We start from the raw sequence: 21,067 nt of genomic DNA, 5'->3' as shown, positions 1-21,067 counted from the left end.
GCAGAATAAATGGCCGGGGAAAAAAAGTGTCTAGGGGGGAAATGGCTAGATTTGTTTAAAGTAATATTTTAAGGAGAAAATGACAGCCGAAACAATGGCAGTAGAAAAAAAGCGTCTAGTTGGAAAAAATGGCTAGATTTGTTTAAATAGATATCTGAAGGAAAAAAAATAAAATTGTCTAGTTGGAAAAAATGGCTATATTCATTTAAACGGATATCTGAAGGAAAAAATAGCAGCAGAATAAATGGCAGGAGAAAAAAAAAGAAAATTGTCAACGTGGAAAAATGGCTAGATTCGTTTAAAGTAAAGTCTTAAGGAAAAAATGACAAAGGAAAAAAAAAGGGTCTCTCTGGGAAAAATAGTTAGATTTGTTTAATTGGATAACTGAAGGAAGAAATGGCAGCGGAATAAATGGTAGGGGGAAAAAGTGTCTAAGTGGGAAAAAAGGCTAGATTCGTTTAAACTGATATATCATAGAAAAAAGGTAGGAGAAAAAAAAGGAAAATTGTATAGGTGGAAAAAATTGCTAGATTAGTTTAAATTAATATCTCGAGGAAAAAGGGATGAAAAAAAAAGAAAATTGTCTAGATGGAAAAAATGGCTAGATTCGTTTTAAGTGATATCTCAAGGAAAAAACGGCAACGAAAATAATGGCATGAGAAAAAAAAGAAAAGTGTCTCGTTGGAAAAAATGGCTAGATTCATTTAATTGGATATTTGAAGGAAGAAATGGCAACGGAATAAATGGCAGGAGAAAATAAACTGATATCTGAAGGAAAAAGGCAGGAGAAATAAAAGGAAAATTGCCTAGGTGGAAAAAATGGCTGGAGAAAAAAAAGAAAAAAAGTGTCTATCTGGAAAAAATGGCTGGAGAGAAAAAAAGAAAAAAGTGTCTATCTGGAAAAAATTGCTAGATTCGTTTACAGTGATACAATAATTAATAATAAGTTGGCAATCACCAATTACATTATATACTTCCATAAGAAGAAGAACCAACTTGCAGATGATGCGGATTACGTGGACAAAAAATGTTTAAATTAAATATAAATTAAGTCAATTATTTGATTACTTGTACTAAGTAATTAAATTTTGTAGGGGCAGGCAGATTTAAAATTTAAATATGTTTCATATCCAATGTATTTTATTAAGAGTTAAACTGAAAAAATTAATAAATATTGAACATTTTTTTGACGGAAAATCTTTTAAAGTTGGAATATAAGGTTTAGTTTTTAGTTTTAGCTATTCATATTTAAGACTGAAGACTAGAGTCCGTCCATTTCAGTCCTGCATATCAGTTCTAAAAACTTATAAAGTTTTGTCTTTTATGACGTCACTCATCTTTATTTCTTCTTGTTTTAATCAGTTCTAGTATTGATAGTCAGACTGTCCTAAGGAACGGGTCGAAGGATTAATGGGATCGGTCCCAAGCCTGGACCGAATAAATAAGTAATGATATAACGCTATTTTTAGCTATATTCTGTAGCTAAAAATAGCGTTATATCAGTATTCCTTGCATAATCATAAGTTGCATTTCTTTCTGCGCGCGCTTTTTTCTTTCAAACGTTGTACTAAATAAAAAAAATAGGACAGTTAAAGAATATACCAAAATTCACAATTCATTTATATTCTATAGGTGTATAAATATGATCAAAATAGATTATTAAAAATACAATTTAATCTTATACATTGAGTGATTTCTTGATATAAAAAAGTTATAAAATAAACTGAATGTATTAACCATTTAGAATTTATAGTTTTAAATCTTTTTTGAGGAACTTGATTTGAAATGGTTACTCCTTCTTTTAGTGATATAAATTTTGCTGTTACGATGAGAAACAAAAATTTTTGCAAACAAATTAAATAATATTGAGCACACATATACATAATAAGATTCGATGAAGTGGTTTTGGCAGCAACATACTTAATTAAGCCAGGTCATATATTGGGAAGAAAAAAAACATTACTTTATCAGCTCTGATAAATACCATCTTTGGATTGATCATTGACGGTAAAGAACGGATCATTTCTTCGGCATTAAAAACAAAACTTTACAATGAATATATCCGGCTACATAAAAGCGACTTAACTTCGCTTCGTTTTTAAAGACCACTTCTGTTTATGCTGTTAAATAACTTCTCAGTTTCTTCCACATCTGCTCCATCAGTACATAACTGGAGATCAATTTCTCTTGATGCGGATAAAACGTTGCACAACAGTCTCTTTTTAGGGATTTAATCAGGGAATGAGTAAAATATCCACTTAAATAATATATGAGGCCTTCAATTCCCGAAGGAAATTGAAGATCCAAGAAGCTATCGGAAGGGATTAAGGATAAAATTTTGTTTACGTCTTGAAATCTTGATCCTTTCTCATCTTCAACTCGAAAAATGTCTTTGGCATATTATCTGTAAGAAGTATTGAGTAATGATGATTGGAAGTACTCCAATAGTTAATCAAGCATACCTTCAATATGAGGAGGAAAATGGATAGCCTCATTAACTCTAATTAACTATTGGAACCGTATAATTAACACTTACCCACTCTCTGTTGTAACTAATTCAATTAATTAACAAAAATACGGAACTTTTAACTTAGTGCGCCAAAGGGAAACACCTTCCATGTATTACTTTGTTTATGATTTATCAATTATGATACCATCTTGTTGCAAAGAAACAAGCGCCCATTGATTTCGCGTTTCATACAGTTTTTCATGTCATAATAACGTGCTAATAAAATTATTATTTTCTAATGTTGGAAAGCATTGTAATGTACATTGATAGAGTTCCATATGAGTACACAGTGGATTCATGTCTATTATTATTTCATTTATTATTTTGTATAAAATTGTTAAATTTGGATCGCTCCACACTAGAAAAATGTTAGGGACCACTTGTATAGGAGGGGCCAAATGTCCAATTCTGTGGAAACTATCAACATTCATGATATACTCAGGCGAGTAGTATGGGTTATTCAGGGAAGTTGCTTTGAAAATATATATATTAAATATAATTTAGTTAAAATAAAGTTTTAAAAAGGTCACACAAAAATATATCTAATTAATCAAGGAATGTTAGAATTAGTGATGGGACAATTAATTGGAAGAGGAGAATCGTTTTTGTTTGTTTTTTAGAATTGGCATCGGAAAAATAATTTTGAACTTACGATACGTATTCTACTTTATAATTATTTATTCCTTTTCTAAGTTATGAAAAAAAAAAAAAAAAAAAAATTAAATATATGCGTCAAAATATAAAAAACGACCTTGTTAATTTGTCAATTGAGTCTCATAATTTTATAAATATTGTAATAAGATCATTCATGATTAAAAATGACACAAACTTAACGTGAACAACAGAACCAACATTTCTAAAGCCTTAAGAAACTACATGAAAATTACACAGCGCAATCCATTTATGGGATTAGGCGTGATTCACGCACAAATACACAGAGATATTCACATTTAATATCCTTAATCAGTAATTATCAATATGGGTAGAAGGGATTTGAAGACACATGAGAGGTAGTTGGGTCTACATATGTGTCTAACAGGAATGATTATAGTCGAGTAGCATTGATTAAAATATGTACAATATATTTCAAAAATGAAAGAATGTCCGTTAGTGATTCAACAATATAAAAATACAGATCCACATATCAAAATTTGTAAATTGCCAATATTTCTAAAATGTAGATAGTTTTTTAATCGTGGTTTTATTTTAAAAAATAGTAAATTAAATCTTTTTTTTTTTTTTTTTTTTTTAATATTCACATTTTCTAACAGGGCTAGAATCTTTTTATAAAGAGTAAATTTAAAGGAATCACTTCTTTTTAGAAAAGAAGAAAATTTTGAATTTGGAAATTTTATAGCAAATCTGTAATTTTTTTAAGTTATAAGGAGGAGTTTTTGATAATGGGGGGGTAAAGCTACTTTAGCAGCTTATATTAATTTATATATTCAAGTGGAAATATAAGTTGACTTTTTTTTCTGGGATAATTAACAAATAATATATTTGTCAACTCATTACTATGATCCGTGATGTCAATGTGTAGCATTTTGGGTATGTAAAAAAAAAACCCCGAAAATCAGTATCAGAAATCAGCCTGAAAATTTGATGAATGTTTTTGAGGAAAGTAGTTGTGGTATCATGACGTTTCATTGGATCAGCTACAAGTATCTGTGAGGAGGGGGAAGTTGAGGAGAAGGAATAAACACACGCCTTATAATTTATAAATTACCATACATGTAAATCCGGCGTTCTATTTAGATGGCCCGTTAATTTGTAATTGGTGGTATAAAAGATGAATTTTCTTTTCCTTAGTAGTTGTCATTATTATTTAATTGATGAGTAGTGAGCATTCTTTCCTAAATAGATTTAATTATATACAATACCTGTTTGAACATTCGTGTGAGTTCATAAAAGATGTAGCGTAACCCTGAGCATATCTTGCAAGTTATTATTATAATTGTTGGACTTAGATTAGTATTGGGGATCGATATCGGATTAATTCTAGGAAATGTCATTGTTTACATCCTTTTTTCCTTCCTCTCGTGTCACAGCTGATTTTAGCTGATTAATGGAACGCATTGAGCATTATTCTTTCTCTCCTACAAAACATTCTTCAAGTTGTTAGGGTTCCCATGTTGATTTTCCGGGTCTTTTTTTTAACATGGCCATTCCACACTAGATTTTGACCTTTATAAATTACTCTATACTTAGATCTTCTCATGGGTATCATCATATTTTCTCTTTTATCTCGGAAATATAGACAACTGAAAGTTGAAATTCAATTCTCGCCACCTGTTCATAATGAGTAAAACACATATTTTATAAGCGAAGATAATTTATATATTGATTAACAGGGGCTTCCGTAAGGGATGGGCTGGAGGGGATCCTCCCCAAATTAAGGAATTTTTGCTTCTGAATTGGATTTTTTTTTCTGGATGGAAAACTTTACGGGAAAATAGGTGTAATTTTTTTTAGTATTTGAAATTTATTTCCAAAAATTTTTTTTTTTTTTGAGAATAGCTCTGGATTTTTGATTTTTTTTTTCTAAAAAATGAAATATTTGAAACTTTTTGGGAACTGCGGAAGAGTAATGTTATCATGAGTCATGAGTCATGACTCATGAGTGATGGTAGATACAAGAAAAAAGTCGTAGTGTCTCATATAAAGAGATGTGATCTCTTCTGCGCTCAGTCCGAATCTTCCTTCACATAATGAGACCTTCCAACTACTTTTTTTGATTCTACAAACTGGTAATCCAATCATTTATAATTCACTTCACTTAATGAAGGTATTTCCTTATGATGAAAAGGTTGCGATGATTGAATTTCAACTTTACGATTTCGCCGTCTCGAATTTCAATAAAGAAAGAGAAAATATGACGTGTGGCATAATTAAAAAAGCATACTCGTTCCTTCTCAAGAATGAAGTAAAAAGGATAACAGCTATAAAAAGTCATGTTCATGTTGTAGCTACAAAAAGTCCCTCCCACTTTCTAGGACATATTTAATACACCTCCAATGATAAAGAGAGAGAAAAAAATGAATTGACTGTAAAGAGCGACTAAGGTACGCTTCGCATACGTTAACAAGCAGTGAAGAGAGAGAGAGAGAGATAAGAAAAAAGAGTGCGCATTTTTTGACATGATCGAAGAATGTTAGTTGTTGACTTGTAACTTGTTGTAAGCCGCTGCTACTGGAGTAGTCTGCCGTGACAGTTCGTGTTCTTTCTTCTTGTTCTGTTCTCCTGCTGGCTTCTTCTGCTTCCCTCCTTCATTGGCTTCACTTCATTATTATCACTCCCCACCTTTTTTTTCTTTCCTTTTCTTTCTTTCTTTTTCTCTCTCTCTCTTTCTTCCTCCTGTCCCCAGCTTCTAGCTCTTGCTAGCTCTTTGATCGGTCATCCCTCATCTCAAGAGTCAAGAGAGTGGTAAACCGCGGTCGTCCTCGAGGATTCAGTATACGTACCCATCTGCCGGCTGATAGGAACAAGAAGAATGACTGGACGTAGAGGTGGAGGTGCAAACCGACTAGAGAAGGAGCGGGACAAACTGATCCAGGATCGTTTGCAGGTGCTTCTAAGTACTTTACTCCGGGATGACGACAACAAATACTGTGTAGACTGTGATGCAAAGGGCCCTCGATGGGCCTCATGGAACATTGGCATCTTTTTGTGCATTCGCTGTGCGGGGATTCATCGGAATCTGGGAGTTCATATCTCCAAAGTCAAGTCTGTCAATCTGGACTCTTGGACGCCCGCTCAAGTGGCGAGTATGCAATCCATGGGCAACTCGCGGGCAAGAGCGGTTTATGAAGCCAATCTACCAGAAGACTTCCGCCGCCCTCAGACAGAGTCCTCTCTAGAAACCTTTATTCGCGCCAAGTATGAGAAGAAGAAGTATATTGCCAAGGAGTGGGTTCCCTCTAAACCTCCGGATTTCCCTGAGGGTTGGACTAAGCTTATTGAGGCGGAGAAACAGAAAAAGGACATAAAACAGATCCGACTCCCCTCTCACACCCTTCCTCCACCTCCTGAACCCTCTACTCAGGCCTCATCCTCTTCTAACAATTCCACTCCACGTCCAACTACCACCACCACCACGACTACCACAGGATCCAGTTCACAGGATCTTCTCGCTCTCAATACACCAGCAAACGCATCATTAAACAATCTAGTCAGCACTCAACAACAGGCCAATCCTTCCTCTAATGTTGATCTTATTGGTATTGTAGGTAAATAACATTGAATACTATTTGGGAGTCAATGGATCCAAACATAGTATTTATTTTCATCTTTGTTTACTTGTACACGTACACAGAACATATCTCATGTGACTTCCTTTATGAACAATTCCCTGTTTATACCAAAAAACAGTTATCTTATTATGCAAAAAGAAACTGAGAATTTTTTTTTAGTAGTAGTTAAATTATAATATTCCCTTAAAATGATATTGTCACATTATAAGCGTCATAAAAATACTAAGAATAATTGGAATATTAATATTTTGTTTACATACTGTTCCAGATAAGCTGAATTTGAGCAGAGTTAGAGTATTGATTCAGTTATTAAAATATTAGAAGTCATTATTTACATTTCCTTCATGTGGTATTTAAATGTTTGAAACAACGACTTTGTTTCTATAGTAATGGAATCGATGATGTTGTATCTATAGGGGGAGAGAGAGACAAAAATTATTGAATTATGGCCTTCTTAGCCTTCAAAAAACCAAAAAATAGCCCTTCATTTTTTATAAGAAACAAATATTTCCATACGTTCCTTTTAAGGGGTCCTGATACATTTATGTATAAGAATTTTTCTCTTATTTTGTATGTTTTTACAAAAAAAAAAAGTCATATATTACAAAAATAGAAAAGAAAATATATGGACTTACGTCAACGCGGAAGCTAATGTTTATATTAAAAGTTCAATTCTTAATATGATTTGAGTAATAGCAACACATCCTTTCTAATGTAAACATATCAATTAATTAATTTGCATACCCCCGCATAATGCGGTTTCAAACACCGTTGATTTCGCATAGTGCGGTGTTTGGAATTATTATCACTCCTCGCATAATAAAGTATATTCTCCTCATATCGCGGCGCTTTCTTATGTTATGTTAATAAATTATGAAAAACTATATATTAAAGTAAACAAGAATTTTTGTAGGTGTCAATGGGTTTGCTCATGCAATCCCTATATATTCATATATGTAATAGAAGTGAATAATTTTAAACGAACTTGCAGTTAAAGAGATTTACTTAATAAATATTGGTTAAGTTCCTATTATTTAAATCTTACAGTATTCAAATGACCGGATTAAAAAACAAGTCAATACCAGGCTAAGATTAAATTTTATAAGTATGTTGTCTGGCATTTAAAATAAAGTATGATGAATAAAATATTTTGTCGTCCTAATCATACAAAAAAAAAACCCGATAAATATTAAAAAGTGGACATTCATAAATAATATCTCCCATTTTATGGTTTTTATTTTTTTTAAAGTCCCCGTCCAAAGCGGATTTCAAATAACGACGTTTTTTATTAAGCGGGGACTCCCTGTATTTATAAGGACAGGCTAACCAACCGTCCTCTTTTTACATCCTGTCTGGAACATTCCGTGACTCTAATTTTTCATTAAATGTTGAAGATCCTCTTATAATGTAATTAAAACATAAATCTATCATATCTTTACCAATAAACATTCAATATTCCATTTTTAAAATGTACATATTGATTGAATAAATTCACACTTCGCCCTAACCCGGACATGACCCATAAGTCCTTTTTTTGGAAATCAAAATAAAGAGATATTTTTGATATATGATGTAATGTGTCACATGATTTTAAGATCGTTTAAATGATTATTATTTGCACTCATTGTATGAATACCTGTTTTCAGACTCTGTTCCCCAAGATAATAGCTTTGATGCTTTTGCTCCAAGCGGAAACAATGATAATACATCCTCCTCATCCAATGATTTAAAGAAAAGTGAGGATGATTTTTTCAACACACCAGTTACTTCGAATAAATCCAACTCGGATAAAAAAATGTCAAATGACTCCATTATGGCTCTGTTTTCACAATCCGGAAATACTAATAATAATGCGTTCGGCAATCCTCAGAATTTTATGCAAAATTTCAATCCTCAACAACAGAAACAAGTCCCGGGTAATTTTTTTTTGTTTCTTTATTGTTTTAATGTGCGTCTTGTGGAGGAATCCCTTATTCTATTTGCTAAATTTAAATTAGGTAACATGATTAGTACATTTGGCTCATCGCAACCTGGGTTTAATATGGTTCCGAATAACACCAACCCAGTCAGTCCATTTATGGCAACTGGCTCTATGAGTAACCCACTGGGCCCACAAGATACTGGAGCGAATAAGGTAATACTACTTAAATAGATTTGAGGCAATAGCCTAACATTCAAAGGAAGGGGGAAAGTATAATTCAATGAAATTCCATGTATTTTCATAATTTAAAAACTGGCGATAAGTTGAATCGATTTTATTTCAATATTAATGTACTAAATAACATTTAGAATTATGTTTTCCCCCTCTCCACGCATTTCTTTAAGCGGCTTTAGCTTACCTTTACATAACTTTTCTTTGTTCTGCTCTTTGGTGGCATGTGTTATTTGGCTCTTGCCTCCAATACGCCATCCCAAAAAAAAGTTCAAACCGGGTGAGATGGGAAAAGAGTTGTGTAGGTACATATTTAGGACCGTAGGCCAATCCAGTCCCACTTGTCGGTCCCTGAAGAAAGTAAAATAATTGTTTTTAATTATTCCTTTACATTAATGTGATAAATTTTTATATCACTAAGTAAAAATGTAATATGTCCTTGTTATATTGTATTATCATGAAAATATAATATTTTTTGTAAGATATGTGCAATGCCCTTAATACAAATATCATATATCTTATTTGGCTTAATAAACCATCGACATTTTAAGGAAAACTGCCAAGGACTGGTCCTAAGGCTGGACTGAATTAATAAGGACCTCCACAATACTAGCTGGGAATTATGGTTTTTTTCCCCCAGGGAAGTGGTATCAGTGCTCTAGGGTCGTGAAGATCAATACTGATAAAAATCTTCTTGTTAAATTCGTCCAACAACTAAAGTATGTCGTATTTTGTCACGATTTGAAATTGTTCATTGTTGTCAAAAAAAAATCCTAGTAACTGCCTGCTAACCATAGCAGATATTTTTTTATAGACATAAATGGGACAGTGTCCTGCAACCACACCCAGAGATGATTTTCCACCATCTCCTGGGTCTAGGGTAGTACCACGGCCTCCATAACATTAAGATAGTTGACATAAGACCTAGTCTTAAAGATTTTTTGAAAAGCTTTGTCTCCCATGACCTTTTTTACGTCCTGGGGCCTCATGGTAATCCGTCTGTGATTCTGCTGATTAGCTTTCTTGTCTTATCAAACAAAAATATACTTTTAACAGATCTTCCTATTGGTCATTTAGTCCTTTGTATTAAGCAAGGTAATAACTCCGGGGTACGTTGCTCCTCTTGGTTGAAATTAAACCCATTTAATTTATCATATGTTGGTGGTGAATCACTAACTAGATTATTTTGTAATGCTTTTTATTTGGGGTATGAATAATATATTATTTATTCTGTTACGCAAAAATCCAAGCCCTGTATTGAAATTTTATATATCTATTACCGCCTTATAATATATTGTCACTCTGTATAGGTCTTGAATCAATTTAATGGACTTAACTTGGGGGCATCATCCAATGGTTCTAATGGTATAGGAAACCTATTGCCTAATCCCCTTGCTCCTCCTGCTGCAAAAACTGATTCTTTGGATAATTTGGATATGTGGGCCGGATTTTAAACAAGAGTCGCAGACGCAATGATGTTACATCTAGTATCATAAAGAAGAAAGAAAAAAAATTATAAACTAATGCATTTCTGTTATACTATTATTATTCATAATTTTTGATCGCATTAACTAAAATTATATGAAGTGAAGCAACAAGGTTCAGTTCGTTTATACTTATGAGGAAATACAATATAAATATTTATAGTTTATAACAGTTGGTTTATTTTTAATTATATTTAATAATTCTTATAAATTCACAACAAAATACTTATAGACAAAAAATCGAACACGCTCAAAAAAGAGTATAACAATTAGTAAATCATGCTATACGAGTACTAGAGTCCTTAGGAGGTACGTATCCATACATGAAAATGGAAGAGATCACTAGTGCTGCACCAATGACGAAGGGAAATGAAATTTGAAAACCAAAGAGAAAGATAGATGCAATGGAGGAAATTATGATTGCTAGAGAGCATGCGAAACCCTTGAGGATATTGTCCGCATACTTCACTACCACTGCAACAAGGAGTCCTCCAGTAGCATTTAAAACAACCAAGTACCAAACAAAAAAGTCATATCCATGGAAAAACCCTTTGGAATCAATATCCTCAGAATGTCTCCAATAGGACGTGAGTAGCCCCAGAGGGATACTCAGCATACTCAATTGAAGATTACGCATCCATACTGTCACATCTGAGCCTTTGAGAATCTTTTCAAAGTAAATCCCAGCGAATCCTGAAAGAACCGTAGCAGTCGTAGCAGCGAGGAATCCCTTGATGCGATTTTGCTCTGTATGAGCCTGTTGGTTCTCTTTGGCATCTGAGAGCTGAACCGTTGCAACTCCAATAATAAGAAGAACCAAACTCAGCCATTGCGATTTAATAAGTACTTTTTTAAGAATGAAGTATGCAAAAATAGCCGTAGTGAAAATCTTCAATTGATATGTAATTTGATAAGTGGCAACATCCAAATTCTCAGCGGCCACGTAGAGGAGTGTGTTTTGTATCAAATACACGCAGGATGGAATGCAGACTTTAAGTGTGTCTCTGTAATTAACAATGATAGTATTCCAAAGACATTTTTTCCATTCACTGTAGCTCCTATTCCCTTCTCCGTTGAAAACAAGCCAAAGGCAGGTCATCATTTTAACGATCTCAGCCATGAGAACAGCCGTGGACTCAAAAAAACATGTCTCCTGAACGAGTTCTTCCATAGCGCATACTTAGGCCTAGCAGAGCGTTTTGCCCTGTTAGGGTTATGAGACTCACATATTTCAGAGTTCGAAATTGGGCATTTTCGTCCATTATTGGATTCGTATCTGAAACAGAAGAGTGGACTTGAGGTAAAATCACAGATGCGGAGGAGTCTTTGCTCATCTCTCCTAGCGATATATTAATGATACATCAATCAAATAAAGCTACTTTCTTAATTAAACAGACGAAAAAGAAGCAAACATATTTCAATCATAGTGGAAGCGCTTCAATAATAATCATTAATTAAAGATAAATAAATAAATAAAGCTCTTAAGTCGGACAGGATTTCTATTTAGTCTCACATTATTAAATTACAGGACTCCTAGATCGGTCGAGCATAGTAGGCATACAATTATTTAAATATATAACTTCATACATAAATTAACAAAAATAATGTTCAATTTACTCTTTGCTCCCGAATTTGCCAAAAAGTGAAAATTATTTTAATAAGTTGTCACGTTAAAGCACGGGGTTTTTTCATTTGACTACTCATGACGACGATGACTTATCTAAGTTGGCCATAATTAAATTCAGGTTATCTAAAGGGAAATATGAATAAGAGGAGGAGTGACGTCATGCCACGTAGTCAAAATTCAATCAGTAGGCAGTCCGAGGTATTGAAGCTAGCTCCTTCTTGCCTTCAAGAGGGTGAGAGCGCGTTGCTTTACACCTGTCAAATCGATTTTATCAGGAACAAAGTTGATAATGAAGCGAATGGATCCTTTTCTCACGTCTTCTAATCGATCATATGAAAAATTGAGGCTCCTTTTCACGAGAGGATGACCTCGAAGCTCCTTATAGGACGAAGGGAATCCCTTTGACACGGATTGAATAATTTTCTGCAACTTGTCCATGTTTCTTTTATTCTGCAAATATAAAATGACGCCCTCTATGTTTCCCCCCCCCCTTTACTTATTGGCTATATATGCAATTGATCACTTTAAAATTTCAAAAAAATGTTCACCATAGGTGGGAATGTTTATGTATATAGATAATATACATTTAAATATTATAAGAAACCCGATAAATCAATATAATTAAAGAAAATTTGGGCCATCTATTTGACCCAAAAAAAATAATTCAACGACTTGATATTAATTAATAAATAAATAAACACCAGAATAGATAGCTTAATAGGACGTTGTTGGCTAGCTATCCGGCTATTTCCACATAAAATCTAGCTACAAAAAATTCCAAATCACTAGTTGACTCTGCTGTTCATTGATGACGTATGTATTATGATTTTGTTCGCCTTTAAACCTTTAAGTTATACTCATAACTGTTTTATAGCATGGAGAAAACGCGGGATGGCTCTATTTTTAATAATATTGATATTTGATCTAATTTTTAAAATATTATTACTCAATTTTTATGTATATTATACTTCTGAATTGAATCAAACTATATATGTATATCTCATATATGCTTTATAAATTTGTAAGGAAGCTGTCTAAGGCATTAGAAGTAATATATATAAATTTATTTTATACAAGTTTTGTAAGAAATTATAACTTCCAAGTCGTCCACATTATTTCCCCTGAACAAATGATCAACTTTTCGTTTTTTTCAACAAATCAGACGAAAGACTGAAATTATCTATCCTTCATTCTAAAAGAAACGAAACTAAAGACATGGAGAGCCAACGGGTCTATCAATTCGTTCAAGGAAAGGAAAGAGAGCGTTAAAGATTAGTACAAATCTTGAATATACTTTCTATTAGATGAATCTATTAGAATATTTCCGTAGGTCAAATTTGAACTCTTTTGGGAGGATTTTTTCGTTGCTTATAGTATTCAATTGTTAGGGCAATCCCACTGCTGGACGGTGGATTAGGTTGAGAACAAATTTTCTATAATGTCTAGAAATGTAAAACTCTGTTGAGCTATGTCGAGTATTGAAGGAGAAGGGAAAATAATATTTTCTCTTCGAAGTTCTAATTTAGAATATCTATATCAATAAAGCAAAGTTAGTCTGGATGGACGGAATTTTGCCGTAATGACATTTTTTATCTAAGAAATAACAATTTATTAACGTATGCTTAAGAAAATACATTTGTAAAAATGAACATTTGTCTAAAAGATGGAGAGTAGCATTGAGGATTTGTTAGAGAGTTATAATTCTAAGTTCTAGTTGACTTGGAGTAGAATTGAGGATTAACATCGGAGTAATCCTTGCCTATACCTCATTTATATCCTTCTCCCCCTCATCACAGCTGTTTATAGCTGATTTAATGAATCATCATGATCGGTGATAAGCTGTTCTTTTACCTAAAACATTATTCGATCAAATTGTAAGAGTTAGCATATTTATTTTCGGTTTCTTTATTTTAAAATTACCCAAAATGCTAACTATTTTCATAATACACATATCTATATTATTATTTACCAAAACAATGTTAATTAATGCCTAAAAATGCCAAGCAATGCATGGTACTCCCGTTTGTATTTAATAACTAAAATCAACTTATTGCAGTTCACGTTAAGAAAATTTCACGCACATAAAAAAAAAATGTGAATAGTAACGCGTTGTCCGCGTTATTGAGAAGGAAAAAAAATCTCTTGACGTTGGATTTTATTTCTCTTTCCTTTTCTTAATTATTCTTTCTACTCGTCATAACATTAACAACAAGGACTGATTTGAAGTCTAAGTGTTTTTATTTTTATAATTATCTAAAGTAGAGACATTATAATGTCGGACGATTGGGAAGAGATCCGGCGATTGGCGGGAGATTTGCAGAGGATCCAACTGAGCGGAGCCTCTCAAAAACTGTCTGAACGTAACATAATTGAAATTGTCATGAAATTGCAGAGTTGCGGACTCCTGGATGTTCTCCACACATCGGATGGCAAAAAATACATCACACCCCAACATCTCCTCAAGTATGTTATGTTATGAAGCATGTTATTAATAAAAAATCCTTAACTTTCTGATTTTTCTAATATATAAATTTAAAATTGTAACATAATCTATTAATGATTTCTGTAGAGAGATCAAAGAAGAGCTCGATGTTTGTGGAGGTCGGATACCCCTAGGAGAACTCGCTAAAATACTTTGTGTTGACTATGTACATGTTGAAATACAGTCATCTATTCTCTCCAAGTCAGATTCGTCTGTATTCCTCGTTTTGGGCCAATTGGTCAACAATGACTACATCGATCGTCTCTGCGAAGAAGTGAACGAAGTCCTTCAACAGAAGGGCTGCATTTCCATTGCAACTCTAACTAAAGAGTATGATTTGCCATCAGAGTTTCTTGAAGAACAAATTGGTAAACGGATTGGGAGTATAATTGAGGGTTTTAAAGATGAAGAAAACCAAAAGAATATTCTTACTATGAGCTATGTTTTGAGGCAAAAGGCAAGGGTTCGTGGAGTTTTATCCGCTATAACTGTACCCACAGGAGTTGCGTCCCTAATTCAAAAATTTGACTTTAGTGTAAGTGCGAGTTACTCAATCACAGATCGTAATCTTACTTTTACAAAACAATGTAATTGCAGGAGGAACTCTTTTTTTCTATGGCAGATGAACTGATTCGTCTTGGAAGGATTCATGGGAGCCTCATTGGTGGTAAAAAGGCGTCCAAAGCGACCTATATTCCTCATGCCTATCAAAAAAGTCAAAACGAATGGGTAGACTCCTTTTTTGCTACAAATTCATACTTGGAATATGATGCACTTTCACGATTAGGCATTCAGGATACAAAAAGTTATATCAAGAAGCGATTCAAGGATTCAGACATAGTTTATCTTTCCTCATGTGCCGTGGGTCAAGTTTTGGTGGACTCCATCGATGCTTCTATTGATGAGGTTATAACGAGCAATTTCTGGATGGAAGCACGCACTCTTTTGCCTTCTATTTTGTCGGATGAGGACATTCGAACCATTCTTAAAAAGTCTATCGATGAGAGAGATTACTCTGCATCTATTGTAGGCGACACAGTTGTGATTTCCAACAATTTTATTTCTAAGTTGAAGGAACCATTCACTGAGCTAATTCGTAAAAAAGCGCAAGAAGATGTGGACAGTGGAAAAATAGCATCAATTATATCTGGGAAAAATAAAAGTAAATTAACCATTAACGAAGATACTGGCTCCAAAAAAGATGATCGAAGGAAAAAGGCTACGGGTGGTAAGGTCGGCGGTGGTACTCAGGGTCGTGAAACTAAAACAAAATCCACCAAAAAAAAGAAGCAACATAAGAAAGAAAAGTTTTCTGATTCAGAGGATGAAAATGAACTGGAAAATGATGCGACAAATTTAATTTTTATGACAGCACCTGAGATTAAACATAAAATAAAGATTATGGATTGTGTTGATGGTATGCCTGATGATGTATACGAAGAGCTTGCATCACTCCTTCAACCGGAATTTAATACAAACTACGCAGATCTTGCCAAAGAATGGTATCAGTCTGCTATTTCCGCATCAATGCAGAACAAGCGAAAAGCTCTTGGAGATATTTCTGAAAAAGTTAGCTCTATTGTCTGTACTATTCGTTTATTCAACAAAGGGATATCCGTCTTCAAAGATGATTCTGTAAAAAGCCAATTAGAAAAACATCTCGTTAAAACTATTTGTACGGATTTGATCAATGAAATATTTATTTCAGTCAATAATAGCCCAGAAAAAATAACGATATCCAGCTCTGAGCAAAGATCTAAACTTTTACAGTCCATGTCTACTGAGCAAGCCAAGCCTTTACTTAAAATTCACAAAGCTCTTGGAGGTGGAAATGTGGATGAGTTTATTGAGACCCTGGAGGATAATTTTGAAGAAGGTGTGGGAGTTTCTTTCCGATCCAAACCGGATAAGAAAAAAGATCGACAAGTCTTGTTTTCTCACCGTCAAAATCTTTTGGAGCAATTGAATGCTTGTCCTGAAGAGGAAGAGGCTCTAATCCTTCATTTGGTTGTCCTTATTTCCTTTCAACTTATTCATAATCAAATGATTCATGCGTCTGGGAAATTTGTTCCTCAAATTATCAGTTTATTAAATGAAGGATTAGACTCGGATGCACAAATTCTTCTTGCTAGTTATCAGTCCAAAGTCATTGAGCTTTTAAAAGCTAATGATGAGAGTGAGAAAAATGATATCAAGGGGTTTTTGGTTGAATTAACGCCTGCCGTAAAAAAGTTGCCATCAATGTTGAAGAAGACTGCGGATCCAAATGCATAACTCCCAACCTACCAACCAATTTGTTTTTTACTTTACTTAAGATCATTTGTTATTTTTAAATTGTATTTATGAATTTTATATATTGTATTCTTTGTTTTGTACATCAAACAAAAATTATTATTACTTAAGTAATGGTAATTACGTTTTATGTTCTTTACTAATTTTACGAAATTATATTTTTATTATTAATTATAATATAGAACGTTTTCAATGACGTCATAAATTGAAGAAACGCCATTTTTGGAGCTCAAAGATGATATTTTTAATACTGAAAAGGGACAAATTTCTAATTTATCTGGATGAAACTTCATTAAATAGTTTTACAAATGAAAAAGACTCAATACCTGCATTAAATACTAATGCATACCTATGATGAACAGTGATATTTGAATTAAATAAAAGTAATATGTACCTTGTAGTTGTTATGGATCGATTAGGGACAAGAAAAGTAGGACAAATGAGAAAAATATAATATTCTTTCCATTGTAATAGATATTTAATTCTATACAATATAGAAATAAGATTGTTAAATGATGTACTAACATTTTTTTAATTCGGATGTAATATTAACATCTGATGTTTAATAAAACTTGCCGTTAAATGCATACATTTTTGACAGATAGCAAGGTTATTTGTTAGTCTCATTTTATTTGTTGCCCCATTTTGACATCCAATAGTTTATTATTTTCCTCAATATCAATGAAAAAATGCTATGCACAAATATTTTTAATTTATTTTACTAAATATTAAAAGTATATAAATCTGGGAAATTAAATTTTCTAAAGCATTTATACTTTCCTATTGCTTAAACATTAAGTAATACATACCAATAAGACTGAAAAACACAAATTTTGTACTAGTGAAATCGAATTTATCTTTGATCCCAGAATCCAATGATTATGATAATAAAGATTAAAAAAACGTGCATCTCCAATGGTTTTTGTTGGATTTGATATTTTTTAAGGGATCCCATCTTTTATCGGGGTGTACTAACAACTAGCCTACATTAAAGGACCCTTGAGTCTTTTAGTCAACATTGTCATAATTAAAGAACTCAATCATAATATTGTGTACAATTTCGATGTCAATTTTATGACGTCATGCCCTATAATAAATACTAATAATATCACAATACCGCAATTCTTACAAATTCAAGTAAAGTAATTATTAAAAATTCCCTATTCATAGTGAATGGATCTCTTGATTGTTTCGATCCTGTAATTTCTCTCTTAAAAATACAAAATCGAACAGGAATCCTTGGAGATGTATTATTTTTAAATAAATCTTTCTTTAAATTATATATTCATAATTATTATATAATATAAGCCATGATATTCCTCATCAGTTTCCACACTGGATTTTCATCCTTTACTCTAAATAATGATGAAATCCAGTGTCGAATGGGCATGTTTAAAAAAACAACAACCAAAAACCAATTCCACTCTTAGTTCAACAAGGACTTACAATTATAACTCCACAATGAATCCTCAGAGTTATATTCCTACTTTTTGAGCTTACAAACAGGTTTTTTAATTGAATATCTTTAGGAAAGGATGTGTACTACTCAGGGATTAAATAATAATAACAACTGCTAAGGAAAAGAAGATTCCTTCTTTATATTACCAATTACAAAATAACGGGCCGGCTAAAAAACACGCTGGATTTACATTTTTGATTATATACATGGAGAGTGACATAGACAAATTATATTGATAATTGTTCCTAGATTATTATCATTTAAATTCTAATTGTCACTCTCAATCTTTGGTTCAAAAATGTTCCTATCCATTTCTAATCAAATATTTGTTGGAATCCTCATCATCACTCTTCTGATGCACTTCATCTTCCTAAATTATGAAATTGTATGCATTGTGTGGAAATCAAAAATAATGTCGATATCATTTTGTTATATTCAAACAAGTGATCGAATAAATTTAAGTTAATTAATATGAAAGAAACCACAATCCATGGATTCTAAAATAAATATTTGTAAATCTAACTTAACGAAAAAAATAATTTTTAAGGACCATTTGGTAGTAAATAAAACCACTCCAATACATTTCAAATAGATAGTATGGCTGTTGATGCTATGACCTGAGTAGAGTTTATATTTTTGTAATGAAAAAACTACTTATTAAATTAAAAAAGGAAAAACGATTGTTACGTGTGTTCTTTCTTCATTTTTGTTCATTATTTAATCGGTCTTGGGCGTGTTAACTTCTCGTTCTGAAGTATGCATTATTATTTTGTGCCATTCTTGCTATGATTTGTTTTAAAAATGCATATAAATAATTTAAAAAAATATATATATGAATTTAAATATAATTATAATATTTCTATGCACTAATGCTATTTTAAATGTAAAAATTCTCCTCTTTATAACAGTCATTCATTTTCTCCCCCAAAAAAAAAAAAATCGTATACTGTGGTAAAGAATGGGCATGTTAAAAAAAAGAAACCGAAAATCAAAATGGTAACCAACACAATTTAAAGAATGTTTTGGAGGAGAGAAAGAATAATACTCATGACGTCTCATTAGATCATCTGTGACAAGGAAGGAAGGAGAAAAGGATATAAACAAGGACATTTCCTATAATTAATCCATTCTCAATTTTACTCAGAGTCCAAAAAGGATTTAAAATTATAATTCAAAAACCAATTTTTAGGGTTACGATCCGTATTTTATGGGCTCACAAGAATTTTCAATCTGGTTTTTCAAAAATCTACAACTGCTCAGAAATAATTACATTTTTTGGAAAAAAATATCAAAAATCCATAATTTACAAAAAAATATTTTTTTAGAAAATTTTTTAAGAAATCAAATTCTCAAAAAATTAAATTTGTGGAAATTGTTTTTAAAAATCCACAATTATTCACTGAAAATTTCAAAAATTAAATTTTTTGGGAAAAAATTCCAAAAATTAAATTTTTAGGGAAAAAATTCCAAAAATTAAATTTTTTGGGAAAAAATTTGTAAAAATTCTCAGCTATTCACTAGACATTTCAAATATTAAACTTTTTGGAAAAATAATTAAAAATCCATAGTTATTCTCAAAAGTTTAAATTTTTTTGAAAAAAAAATTCAAAAATCTAAAGCTGTTAACAAAATTTTTTTTTTTTTAAATTTCAAATATTAAATTTGGTGGGGACAGGGGGATCTTACAGTCCACCCGCCTGAGAACACCCCTGTTATGCTATGAGAAAATACTCAATCATAATGCAAATCATTCTATCTGTTCATGACTTCATGAAAATTTAAATCATCGAAACATAAATCTTAAGAATTGATAGGAACAAGGCTGATAGAACTGCGCATGAATTTTTTCATGTTAAGTAATCCTTCCATGAGCTGCTATAGAGAATCTAGCTAAATCTAGTTATTGTAAATTCATACCTCTCTATTGAGTAGACCTGTATTTATTATTTCTAATGCATATGCTAATACATGACCCACCACTACAACTTACGTAATATACTGCACATGCAAACTGTGAGTATAAATTTTTTTTATATCGAGAATCCTTTATCCTAAGAATAAACAACGAGGTTGCGTTGTCTTGTTAGTCTAAAAGTTATATATTAGTAAGGCAAGTTATTATAATAAGTTACGAATCGTCTTACATTACATAATTTCGTACATTTAAAGTTCGAGACTTCTGAATATGCCCTTCAATATATGAATACAGTCAGGCTTCATCTATTTTTTAGTCATTTCTATACATACAATCATGCATAGTTTAAAATCAAATCCTGAATAATGAGGCTAGAATGACCCTGGTATGACCAAAATAGATCCATAATTTATCATGAAAGGACATTTATGCTAATAGTCGTCATGTATCAAATGTAACTATATTAATAATAGAGTCAAACCAATAGACCAACGCTAGACTAATGCTTTAATAATTAATCAATACAAAGGAATTTAATCTTATACCAAAACTATGTTGATTATACAATCGAATGTTATCAAAGATTTACAAAGCCTGAAATATCCTCTGGCGATTAATAAAATTACCACCAAAGTTTCTTGACTTGCAATGTTTGTATTTGAGTATCTTCTTCAGTCGTAGGGACAAGTATTTCTTCAATATAAGATGAAGGAGACAGTTGTAATGGGTTTCAGTGCCTATGGTAGTAAATAAACTGTGCTGTAGGAGTAAAGATGCTGTTTACCAAGGTGAGTAGGTGGAGATACGTCAATTTCTCATTTATGTATAGAGACTTCTTTTGACCTTAGTGTTTCTTCTGTGTGATAAAGCAGCTCACATGATGATCCAGAAGGATAA

The 21,067-nt window shown here is 32.3% G+C and overlaps 3 protein-coding genes and 1 long non-coding RNA gene across 4 annotated transcripts; 2 read left to right on the top strand and 2 right to left on the bottom strand.

Annotated features, from left to right (window-relative positions):
• Nucleotides 1-1,607: 1,607 nt before the first annotated feature.
• On the bottom strand, nt 1,608-2,971 carry LOC139907339 (uncharacterized). The gene is made up of 2 exons (XR_011783881.1): nt 2,463-2,971; nt 1,608-2,404 (listed from the first exon to the last, which is right to left on the bottom strand). It is a non-coding gene; the product is annotated as an uncharacterized lncRNA (long non-coding RNA).
• A 2,611-nt stretch (nt 2,972-5,582) lies between these two features.
• LOC121130602 (uncharacterized) lies at nt 5,583-10,565 on the top strand. The gene is made up of 4 exons (XM_040726343.2): nt 5,583-6,735; nt 8,406-8,675; nt 8,757-8,893; nt 10,222-10,565. Exons 1-4 carry the CDS (start codon nt 6,000-6,002, stop codon nt 10,363-10,365), a joined length of 1,287 nt encoding a protein of 428 aa, XP_040582277.1. The 5' UTR covers nt 5,583-5,999; the 3' UTR covers nt 10,366-10,565.
• LOC121130603 (UDP-galactose translocator) lies at nt 10,440-12,048 on the bottom strand. The gene is given in 3 exon segments (XM_040726344.2): nt 10,440-11,539; nt 11,541-11,671; nt 11,909-12,048. Coding segments are annotated over 2 exon segments (984 nt in total). The 5' UTR covers nt 11,658-11,671; nt 11,909-12,048; the 3' UTR covers nt 10,440-10,672.
• Nucleotides 12,049-13,835: 1,787 nt separating this feature from the next.
• On the top strand, nt 13,836-17,010 carry Ufl1 (UFM1 specific ligase 1). The gene is made up of 3 exons (XM_040725857.2): nt 13,836-14,485; nt 14,592-15,039; nt 15,102-17,010. Exons 1-3 carry the CDS (start codon nt 14,295-14,297, stop codon nt 16,776-16,778), a joined length of 2,316 nt encoding a protein of 771 aa, XP_040581791.1. The 5' UTR covers nt 13,836-14,294; the 3' UTR covers nt 16,779-17,010.
• The last annotated feature ends 4,057 nt before the right edge of the window (nt 17,011-21,067 follow it).

Source organism: Lepeophtheirus salmonis, chromosome Z (genome assembly GCF_016086655.4).
Source record: "Lepeophtheirus salmonis chromosome Z, UVic_Lsal_1.4, whole genome shotgun sequence".
Taxonomy (NCBI): domain Eukaryota; kingdom Metazoa; phylum Arthropoda; class Copepoda; order Siphonostomatoida; family Caligidae; genus Lepeophtheirus; species Lepeophtheirus salmonis.
This window is presented reverse-complemented; position numbering and strand designations above follow the sequence as displayed.

Bases quoted from the DNA above. Each gene is read 5' to 3' on its own strand.
- LOC121130602 (XM_040726343.2), top strand. From the start codon at position 6,000: ATGACTGGACGTAGAGGTGGAGGTGCAAACCGACTAGAGAAGGAGCGG. The intron at 8,676-8,756 runs GTAATTTTTTTT...AATTTAAATTAG, and splicing joins ACAACAGAAACAAGTCCCGG to GTAACATGATTAGTACATTT. The intron at 8,894-10,221 runs GTAATACTACTT...CACTCTGTATAG, and splicing joins AAGATACTGGAGCGAATAAG to GTCTTGAATCAATTTAATGG.
- Ufl1 (XM_040725857.2), top strand. From the start codon at position 14,295: ATGTCGGACGATTGGGAAGAGATCCGGCGATTGGCGGGAGATTTGCAG. The intron at 14,486-14,591 runs GTATGTTATGTT...TGATTTCTGTAG, and splicing joins ACACCCCAACATCTCCTCAA to AGAGATCAAAGAAGAGCTCG. The intron at 15,040-15,101 runs GTAAGTGCGAGT...ATGTAATTGCAG, and splicing joins TTCAAAAATTTGACTTTAGT to GAGGAACTCTTTTTTTCTAT.